General features: G+C 45.4%; 1 protein-coding gene across 2 annotated transcripts; it reads right to left on the bottom strand.

Moving 5' to 3' along the window:
- Positions 1-72: 72 nt before the first annotated feature.
- EIF2B1 (eukaryotic translation initiation factor 2B subunit alpha) lies at positions 73-11,019 on the bottom strand. 2 transcript variants are annotated; one of them, XM_026017053.2, is made up of 10 exons: positions 10,829-11,019; positions 9,483-9,584; positions 8,289-8,425; positions 8,077-8,193; positions 6,158-6,270; positions 5,346-5,414; positions 4,447-4,522; positions 2,145-2,270; positions 1,009-1,219; positions 73-696 (listed from the first exon to the last, which is right to left on the bottom strand). In XM_026017053.2, exons 1-9 carry the CDS (start codon positions 10,839-10,841, stop codon positions 1,055-1,057), a joined length of 918 nt encoding a protein of 305 aa, XP_025872838.1. In that variant the 5' UTR covers positions 10,842-11,019; the 3' UTR covers positions 73-696; positions 1,009-1,054. The 2 variants fall into 2 exon arrangements, with proteins under 2 accessions (XP_025872838.1, XP_072581123.1); XM_072725022.1 differs by having other exon boundaries at positions 5,346-5,410; positions 6,154-6,270; positions 10,829-10,984.
- Positions 11,020-11,022: the final 3 nt, after the last annotated feature.

Below are 11,022 nucleotides of genomic sequence, written 5' to 3'. Positions count from 1 at the left end.
GCAGAGTGTCTTCACCAAGATGACTAATACCTTTGGGCCTCAGGTAGCACTCAGTACTGATGCAACACCATATCAAAATATTTCATATAATTTATTTGAAAAGATGCTGAATTTGTACCCAAGTATAATTTTTAAAAAGCTGTTCAGGATCAAAATACTTCATATAATTTATTTGAAAAGATGCTGACTTTGTACCCAGGTACAGTTTTTAAAAAGCTGTTCAGAAGCAGAATTTAAGGGAAATTCACATCTTTCACAGATACAGAATTTCAGTGTGCAGATGTTTTGGAAGGTCTTCATACATGATGAGCCACACATTGCTACTCCTGCTAAATGCTGTCTCTAACTTCCTTGGGTTCTTTTGGTGATTCCCATTCTGTCTGTCCCAAGCTTGATGATGGGACGGCAACTCTGGGCTTGTGGTCACCACCGGAAGCCTCCTGTAAATTCAACCTGGGTTTCTGGCCTTTCTCATAAGGCACCGTTTGTAACATGTCCTGGGCAGTTGTTGGTTCCTGTAGGGGTGCCTGGGTGCAGGCAGGAATGTCTGCTTTTTCAGGCAGGCCTGCATTTCTTTCATCGATGCTTTTGGCAATTCAGTCTGGAGTGCAGGAAGAAGGGAGGTGGGCCTGGGCATGTCTTTCATTGGTTAAGTAGCCAAAAACTTAACTTGTATTTCTGGACACTGGAAAGTGTCTGGAAACCATAAACACAATTCAGGTTAGGTTTTAGGAAAACCATGAATACATTTTAGATGGGCTAAACTGGATAAAATATTCTCCAGATCTTATTAGGGTTTTAGGTCCTTAGTCCTAAGTCTTCATTTAAAAAGAAAAAAATCAGTTTTAGGGGTGTCTGGCTGGCTCAGTCAGTGAAGCATGTGACTCCTGATCTCAGGGTGGTGAGTTCGAGCCCATGTTGGGGGTAGAGATTACTTAAAAATAAAATCTGTAAAGAAAAAAATTTCACTTTTGGTCTGGCTCATGGAGGGGTCAAGAGGCTACTCACCTTGCCCTAAGTATGTTGGCTGTGCGCCGGCAGGAGGATCCAGCGCTTACAGATACAACTTGATGAGCTCATCGCTGACTGCTGAGGGTGTCAACACCCCCAAGTCTGTAAACAGCAGTGTTATTAAGGAAGGGGAGGTATAGTCGACCCATGGGTGCTCCTCTTTGAGATCTTGTTCCGTCTGCACAGTCTTAAGAGTATCTGCCTTATACTGAGGAGACAGGAAACACATGTTGGTTTTCCCCACACACCCAGGGCTCAGATGTGACGTGGGCTTGGCCTGTGTAATCAGTGTACTACTCCCTGAACATGTTCTGTGTTCCCCAGAGGTGGGGGAAGCCAGCTATGCAGCATATTGGCGAGGAGGGCACGGTGCTGCAGGGGAGCCAGAGGATGGTGGCCTTTGGGCTGACAGCCTCAATTTAATGATAAACTGTCTGCCCTCACTGCTGTGCTGGAGTCACTGCTCCAAGCTTCTTGAGATAACAATTTAGAGTGTACAGAGTGCTTACTATGTGCCTGGCACGTGCCAAGCTTTTCTCCAGGATTATCTCAGAACTGTCAGATCGCTCAGCACTTTCATCTCATTTTAAAGATGACTGAAGCCCAGAATGTAAAATGAGAGTGCTTGCCCCAGGTCACATGGTCAGTAAGCGGTGGAGATGGGGGCTGGAGCCTGGATGACTGACTCCAAGGCTTGGACTGAACCATCAGTTCTCCCTGTATCCTCCCAGCCCCTTCTTGTGCCTGAGAGAGACGGAGAGACTGAAGTTCTGGGGACAAATGGGACTCATTCTGAGCTCAGCCAACAACTGATCTTTGTATCCCAAGTGTTAGAGAAACTAGTGATGGGAAGGGAGTAACTTACTGAAATATTCTTACACTGCTTCTTCCCAAAGGCTTCAGTTTAGACTCAATAGCCCTGGGCAGCCCAGGTGGCTCAGCGGTTTAGCGCCTGCCTTCGGCCCAGGGTGTGATCCTGGAGTCCCGGGATCGAGTCCCACATCGGGCTCCCTGCTTGGAGTCTGCTTCTCCCTCTGCCTGTGTCGCTGCCTCTCTCTCTCTCTCTCTCTCACGAATAAATAAAAATCTTTATAGACTCAAATACCCCTTCAAATATGTAAAAAAACTCTTGCCTTAAACTTATCTGGGACATCCTGCTGGTTTAGTGGGAAGAGTCGTACAAACTTGAAACTTTCTGCAACGACATAAAAAGGCTTGTTCTGTGCTTTGGCGCACACGGCCATCTGGTTGGTTCCAATCTGGAGACACAGAGAAAATGAAGGATGAGACCTTATAGCACATTCAAAAGCATGTGAGTGACTATATAATATATGAAATCTGGCTTTAGAATTAAAGAAGATCTTTCAGTTTTTTATTTTTTTAATTTAATTTATTTTTTTTAAAGATTTTACTTATTCATGAGAATACACAGAGAGGAGAGAGAGAAAGAGGCAGAGACACAGGCAGAGGGAGAGGCAGGCTCCATGCAGGGAGCCCAACGTGGGACTCGATCCCGGGTCTCCAGGATCACGCCCTGGGCTGTAGGCGGCGCTAAACCGCTGAGCCACCAGGGCTGCCCTCTTTCAGTTTTTTAAATGCTTATTTGAGAGAAAGAACACAAGCACAGAAGCTGAGAGAAAAGCAGGCTCCCCGCCAAGCAGGGAGCCCAACATGTGGCTCGATCCCAGGACCTTGAGATCATGACCCGACCAAAGGTAGATACTTAACCAACTGAGCCACCCAGGCACTCCTAAAGAGGATATTTTTAAAAAGAGGACATGGGATGCCTGAGTGGCTCAGTGGTTAAGCGTCTGCCTTCGGCCCAGGGCGTAATCTGGAATCCCGGGATCGAGTCCCACATCGGGCTCCCTGCACGGAGCCTGCTTCTCCCTCTGCCTGTGTCTCTGCCTCTGTCTGTCAGGAATAAATAAATAAAATCTTAAAAAATAAAAAGAGGACAGAATAGACATTTCTCCAAAGATATACAAATGGCCAATACACACATGCTCTAAAGATGCTCAAGATCCTCAGTCATCAGGCAAACGCAAGTCAAAACTACAGTGAGATACTACTTCACACCTATTAGCATGGCTATACATTAAAAACCAAAATAACAAGTATTGGCAAAGATGTAGAGGAACTGGAATACTTGTATATGCTGAGAATGGAAAAAGGTACAGCTGCTGTGGAAAAGTCTGGTAGGTCCTCAGAAAGCTAAACATGGGGCAGCCCTGGTGGCTCAGCGGTTTAGCGCTGCTTTCGGCCTGGGGTGTGATCCTGGAGACCCGGGATCGAGTCCCATGTCAGGCTCCCTGCATGGAGCCTGCTTCTGCCTCTGCCTCTGCCTGTGTCTGTGCTTCTCTCTCTCTCTCTCTCTGTGTCTCTCATGAATAAATAAATAAAATCTTTAAAAAAGAAAAGCTAAACATGGAATTACCATGACTCAGAAGTTCCACTCAGATACATACCCACAGGAACTGCAAATAGGAACTCATAATTGTGCACCTATGTTGGCAATAGCATTATTCACAATAGCCAAAACGTAGAAACAACTCAAGTGGACAGGAATGGGTGGACAAACAAATGTGCTATATGCCTCGGTGGCTCAGTGGTTGAGCATCTCCCTTTGACTCCGGGTGTGATCTTGGGGTCCCAGGATGGAGTCCTGCATTGGGCTCCCTGCATGGAGCCTGTTTCTCCCTCTGCCTGTGTCTCTGTATCTCGTGAATAAATAAATAAAATCTTTATTAAAAAAAAAAAAAAAGAGGGATGGAGGTGACACCTGCTATCACAAGGATGGGCCTTAAAAACATCATGCTGAATGTGGGGCGCCTGGGTGGCTCAGTCGGTGAAGTGTCTGCTTTCAGCTCAGGTCATGATCTCAGTGTCTTGGGATTGAGCTCCATGTCAGGCTCCCTGCTCAGTGAGGACCCTGCTTCTTCTCCTTCTGCCCCCACTCATGTGCTCTCCCTCTCAAATAAATGAATAAAATACTTAAAAAAAGAAAATATCCTGCTGAGTGAAATCATGCCACTGAACGCTAAATGTGAAAACTGTATGTTATGTGTCTTTCACTACACACAAGAAACAAATGATCATGAAATCTTCCCATGTTAGGCAATGGGCAAAGAATTTTAATACTACTTTATACTGATGTCAAATATGCTCGATTTAAAAAAAAAACAACCAATAGTCAAACTCAATTCCAGTTAAAACATGTTTTGAAAAAAGATAAACTGTATTCCCATGATTCACAGAGATCAAAGAAATGTGACCAAAATTGGCCACTGTAGTGACCTCTGGGGCCAAGGAAACCATTGGCTGTGATGGTGACATATGGAGACTAAGCAGAATGGAAGAGTGGATGCCAGGATGGGGGTCAGCAGCCCGGGTCCACGTCAGGGGCAAGGAGCTATACAGAACTGATGTTCTTACCTTGTTGATAATCCCCCCGTTTTCAACAACTCCTTCAGCACCAACGATGACCAGATCCACTTTCTCCATGATATAGCTAAAAAAATTAAAGCAAAAAAAAAAAAAAATTAAAAAAAAAAAATTTTACTTATTCAGGAGAGACACAGACAGAGGCGCTCCCCCATGGCTGCTGGCACATGTACACAGGTGTGGTGACCGATAATGAGGATTTCATGACCTGATGTGATCCTTGCTACTTGTGTGGTACATACTGTTTTCTGATCTACTTCAATACAAACAGAACAAAAATTTAAAAGCCTGTTGTGATCTAAAGTTGGAAAAGAACATTATGTAATTCAAGAATCTTTTAGCTAAGGTAAAGGCCAATTTACCTTTGAAAATGAACTAAGGGAATTCTTCAAAATGTTTTCTTCTGAATGCATTCTTAATTTCCTTATCAGCTGCTTTCTGTGTGTTTGTGTTTTTCTGAGAGACTTTCAGTCCTGTTTTCTTTTGTGAGGTACACTGACAATTCTCTGAACACCTGTCCTCAGTTTTAGGACCAAAGTTGCATGAGTGAGTCACAGAATCCCAGAGTGCCACTGAGGATAGCTAGCCCATGCCTTCCTGTAAAGAGGGAGCACTGATGATGTGTGCTGATCCTAACCCAACTTTTGCATTGTGCTCTTAAAATGCACCATAAAACTACATAAACGACTCTCATTCTCTGCAACACCCTACAGCTTGTGTCCTGCATACACTCTTAAGACCTTATAATGAGCTTGCTGGATTAATGCAGCCATCAATTCAAAGGCAGGATGTTACCCAGTGAGGTTTTATCAATCTAGAAACCCTGCTCCAAGGCAAACCTGGGAGTGGGTGAGGAAAAGCAACCATGCTCAGGGAAGATGGGAACTTACCCAACAGCAGCATCCAGGACCACAGTGACAGGGACGTTGAGGTGACAGAGAGCTTTGGCCATTTTCTTACTGGAAAGTGACATTTTGAGAACAGAAAAAGTTGAAGAGAGTCCCATAATGATGTATAATGAGTCACTTAATTTGGACAGTGGTCAATCAAATTAGCTTGAAACTCAGTTCACAGGAATTAAGGGCCACATCCCAAGACTCTGGATGAAAGAAGTAAGAATTTGGGTTCTTTAGAAGAAAATAGGTATTTCAGGAAAACAATATTCTTGGGGAGTCTGGGTAAGAGAACCAAATTCAGAAAAAAGGATAAGGCTTCTTCTTTCATTATCTTCTATTTTTTTTCTTTTTAAGATTTTATTTATTTATTCATGAGAGAGAACAGAGATACAGGCAGAGAGAGAAGCAGGCTCCATGCAGGGAGCCCGATGTGGGACTCGATCCCGGGACTCAAAGATCACGCCCTGCCCCAAAGGCAGGCGCTAAACCGCTGAGCCACCCAGGGATCCCCCTTTCATTATCTTCTAGATGGATATGTGAATTATCTAGTCCTTGATAAAAATCTTTCCACTGATGTATCTGTTGCTGTTCCTCTGATTTAACTACTAAGTAAACAGCCTAGATCCTGTACTGTGGCTACTGCCAATTCACAGGGATCTTCCTTCAGGGGCAGGAAGACACCCAAAGGCAATGCTGGGTAACTGGCCACTCGGGGACATGTTCTGGGGCTTCCCACACAGGTTTTAATCCTCAGTTTGCACTTTAGAATGACTGCTGGGCCCAGAACCAAATGGAATGATACTTGCCCTGATAAATCAGGCTGTGACTCTGTAATGTACACACTGAAACGCTTCTTGGCCGCCACGGCTGCCTCCAAAACTCTCAGGACCACTCTGGAGTAGGCGTGAGTTAATATTCTCTGTGGACCAAGAAACCTCTGTCAAAAGGGCAAGCTTAGCAGCGATCACCTGCACTCTGCCCCGCTAACGCAGGCTCCCAGTACCCCACGGCTTCTCTGTATGCCTTCTCACAAACCAACTCATCAGGAAGGAGATCCTCGATGGCACATCTATTGTGGGTCACCTCTTCCTACAGCAAATGCGGGAGTGGAATCTCCATGTGGTGTTGCTCACAAGATACAAAAGCCTTTCTGTCCGAAGGCTCTGTTTAGTTCCTTTGGGCTGGCTTTCCCATTTCTAAGACATGGTTTGCACACTCAGGTCCACAGGCATTAGGCAGGCTGCATAAAGAAATGCAGCAGCTCAGGCAGGGCTAGCAGCAAAGAGGAGAGGCCAAGTTCCAGCTGCTGTCATGTGGTCTCACAATTGCCAGAGCATCTGATATTTTCTTGAAAATCCAAGACATAAGGGTTGGCTACTTAATTTTTAAAAATTAATAAATACCATTTGGGGTAAACACAACCTATCTGTGGGCTGGATACAATACGCAGACACTCACTTCACCTTTGTTCTAATGAACAGACTAAATGGTTCTACATAATGCAAAATGGATGCACAGAGCACCTTAGCTCCTTTCTGGGCCTCCCCCAGGAGCTTGTTAGCAATGCAGATTCTCAGCCCCACCCCAGACCTGCTGAATCAGAACGTCCCTGAATGAGATCCCAAGGTGGTTCATCTGTAGGTTTAAATGTGGGCAGCTCTGTTCTGAATTTAGCCTAAAGTCAGTGCTGATGCAGGTAGGTATTAACAAGTTCAAACACACCAGAGCAAATGAAACCCGCAGAAAGCTGAGTGCAGGAGTTTGGTGGAAACAGAGGGGCCTTAGCAAGAGGCAATCCTAATCTTGCCTCCATTTGCCCCAAAGCAGCTTTGTTTGCAACTGGCTTTTGTACAAATTCCACTCACAACTATTACATCATTTATTGAATAACACACTTCAAAGGTTGGGAAGGGGATAATAAAGCAGGACAAGATTTCAGAGTCAAAAATGCAAGTAAATAATTTTATGGTCTGAGGCTGGGGTGGCAGAAGAGGGACGCCATGGAAGAGATATCATAAAGGTTTTACTGCCCCTTTGCTGGCGGACTGGCTTAACCTGCAGCTCCTGTCTTCACCTACAAACACTTGGCAGCTCTGCATCTCTGAAATAGCACTAGAGATGAAATTAAAGACAACACCCCAACACAGTGCTAATCTTCCCTGGAAGACAGTATGGAAGACAGTATGAACCAGTGCCAACAGCTGTTAGGTGGTGATTTGGGTTTAGTACGTAACCAGTAATGAAAATACTTCTTTGGTAAAGACATCTTATTAAACCAAGAATCCATGCTATCCCAGTGGTTTTTCTCTTCCTGTTTATTTAAAGTTTATTTATTATTTTTAAGTAATCTCTACACCCAATGTGGGGCTCGAACTCATGACCCCAGAGATCAAGAGTCACCACTCTTCTGACGGAGCCAGCCAGGCGCGCCCCTGCCTGTTTAATATAATAGACTCTGTAATAACATCTACACATTTCTTTAGTGCTTACTGTGTGCCAGGCATAGTATAGGGTCCTTAGGTCATCTCATTGCCTCCTCCCACAACCTGATGAGGTGGGTGCTGTTGTTACCTTTATTTAACAGATGAGAAAACTACAGCACATAGAGGTTAAGTAACTTGTCCAAGGTGACACAGCAAGTAAGTGGCAGAGGAGAGATTTTACCCCAGGAGTCTAAGTCCAAAGTCTCTGCTCCCAATTACTGCACATAAGAAAATCTACTCACCGCCCCATCTTTGATGAAAGTATGGCAGAGATCTGCAATTTTATTTCTTGATAGGGATGTTCTCCTGAGAAAAAGTTCTCCTCGCTCTATCATGATCTTTTTACATTTAGAGTAATCCTTAGAAGAAAAGAGAAAAATGTGGAGGAACTGAGATCCAGGTAAAGCAGCCAAACAAAGAAGTAGAAAGGTAACCCAAGGAAGGCAGGGCTTACAGAGTATTCCAGGGAAGTAAGGCTGATGAAACGCAGGAAGAGCTTCCCGCCGGAGGACACGGCCACGGAGGAGTCCACACCACACAGGGTTCCTATGGCACTGGTAAGATTGGCTCGCAGGCCCTGGATCGTCTCCCCTGGATTGATCACATGAGGAATGTAATGTTCAGTTTATCATCACAGCCCCTTGGTGGGTATGTGATGCAAACATTTCATTTGTTCAACCAGTGTTTACCGAATGCATCCTCTATGGCAGTGGCAGATCAGCGAGCAGACAGACAGGGTCCCTGCTCTGATAGAACTCTCTTTCTAGTGGCAAAAACCAAGCACACAAAGAAATACACAAGTTACAGACTGAACGAGGAAAGAAAGCAGCAGCATGTTGAGAAGTAAGGGGCTACTTTAGAAAGCTAACAGGGATGGCCTCTGAGTGGAGGCCATTTAAACTGAGACCTGGGTAAAAAATGATCCAGCCACATAAAGATCCAGTAGGAAGGGTGTAGGTGTAGACTACAACACAAAGATCCTGAGATGGAAACAAACTTGATATGACAGAGAGGCCACCGGGGCTGACACACAGTTTAGTGAGGGACGGCGTGGGAGGAAATGAAGAGGAAGTGGCAAGGTGAGGTCTGTGAGGTGGTGTAGGCAAGGTTCAGGTATTTGGGTGTTATTGTAGGTACAGTGGGAAGACACCATGGCTTTAGGCCAACCCTTCAAATTAAAGAAAGCATTATTATTACTATTACTATTGTTGTTATTTTGCTTATAAACGATGTCATGCTCTACCAACAAACTTACATTTAGGATGCCTGAACAAGTAGGCAATCCCAATGAATGACATGAATACTAGAATTCTGGGATACTCTGTATCAACTGCACAAATTCTGGCATAAGTCAGAAGCTGCATAAAAACTTGCAAAGCTGAACTATTGCTATAATTTAAGCTTCATGGTTAACTTGATATAACATGCTCACTCTTGATTCAAAGTGTATCTCACTTATGAAAGGGGACTCATTTAATGATAACCAGTGGGCTCTTTCCAAGTTAAAAGGAAGACTGACATGAAGGAGAAGCTGGACTTGGAGCTGCATTACCTTACGAGCGCTGGACACAGTCTTACTTCCTAAACTTCTGACAGTTACTAGAGGTCTTCCCTAACACCCAGAGTGTTCAAATATCACTCTCTTCACCTTTATCTCTCTTCAAGAACTCCAGCAAAGTCCGGATGGCAGCTACTGCTGAGGCCATGTCAGGATCTTCTTTCATCTGAGACTTAAAGTATTCAATTAGCTCTGGGGAGGGAGAAAAAAGTGATTAATCAAATTCATTTAGTAGGATGTAAGACCAGAGAGCTTTTCAATGACTGCTGACCTTAACAAGCAAACTGATTTTATTTATTTTTTTAAAAGATTTTTATTTATTTGAGAGAAAGCACACATGGAGTGGGGTGGGAGGGGGAGAGAGAGAGAAGCAGATTCCAGCTGAGTGGGAAGCCTGATGCCGGGCTCGATCTCAGCACCCTGAGATCATGATCTGAGCTGAAGACAGACATTTAGCGAACCGACCGAGCCACCTAGGCACCCCAGAAGCAAACTGTTTAAAAAAAAAACCTTTCTTTTCAGGGTGTTTGGCTTCAGGGGCATTATAAATGCTGATAGGAATAGAGATGACACCACTTTAGTATTTACGAGCTGTCTTTTTCACTCTTTAAAAAAGATTTATTTACTCATGAGAGACACAGCGAGAGAGAGAGAGGCAGAGACACAGGCAGAGGGAGAAGCAGGCTCCATGCAGGGAGCTCGATGCGGGACTCGATCCCAGATCCTGGGATCATGCCCTGAGCCGAAGGCAGACGCTCAACTGCTGAGCCACCCAGGCATCCCTGTCTTTCTCATTTTTTTTTTTTTTTTAAAAACCTATCCGTGCACAAAAAGCATAAAATTTAAGCACCACCCATGATAACAGAAGGTCATCCTCCCTCAAATCCTTGACTACAAGTCCTAGGAGAATCCCAGAGTCAACCACTTCATCAATTTACCCTCCACCTGTCCAGACAGTCGATGCCAATTCTAGCCTGTTCACCCACTTACACACACACATGTATATGCAGAAGCCCATCCCGCTCTTATTTCTTTTAAATGAGAAATGTAAGTCAGTTTGCCCTTGTGTTTCACTTAATGAACCATCCTGATAATCAGATGAGCGCATCAAAAACGTCTTTAAAAAAAAATTCTAGTACCAAATCCAAGAAGGCGGGGAATCACAACGGCGGAGATGTGCACACCCAGCCTAAGTCTCCCTTTTTTGGAGGTGGGCATTGGGAAGCGGCGGGAGAGGAAGGTCTGGGGATACCCTGAAGACCCATCCCCCGAGACAGGGGCAGCGGGAGGGACTGAGCTGCGACTGGAAGCAGCAAACACAGCCCAGCAGCCAAGCCTGCGAACGGATTTCTCGCAGGGCCCCGCCCGGCGTGCCAGGTGGGGGGACCCCTGCGGGCTCCGCTTCAGCTCCAGCAAGCCCGTCCATTACGACTTACCCTTGTCGTCCATGGCGCCCTCTGGATCGCACAGCCCGAGGGGACCCGAACAGCCCGCGCTGCTGGAGGGGGTCCCGCCGCCGCAGGCGCTCGCGGCCACAGGGACTGCCAGCACGCAGCACGTCTCCGCACCCCACTTCCGGCGCCCTGGGGGCGGGGCCCTGGGTACGGCGCGTGGCCTGCGTCAAGCCGCT

Source organism: Vulpes vulpes, chromosome 10 (genome assembly GCF_048418805.1).
Source record: "Vulpes vulpes isolate BD-2025 chromosome 10, VulVul3, whole genome shotgun sequence".
Classification (NCBI taxonomy): Eukaryota; Metazoa; Chordata; class Mammalia; order Carnivora; family Canidae; genus Vulpes; species Vulpes vulpes.
The sequence above is the reverse complement of the archived record's forward strand: the minus strand, read 5'-3'. Positions and strand labels throughout refer to the sequence as shown.

Excerpts from the sequence above, each read along its gene's own strand:
- EIF2B1 (XM_026017053.2), bottom strand. Across the intron at positions 8,426-9,482 it reads GTTCTTGAAGAGAGATAAAG|GGGAGACGATCCAGGGCCTG; the intron begins GTGAAGAGAGTG and ends TGATCAATCCAG. Across the intron at positions 1,220-2,144 it reads ATGTCCCAGATAAGTTTAAG|TATAAGGCAGATACTCTTAA; the intron begins GCAAGAGTTTTT and ends CTGTCTCCTCAG.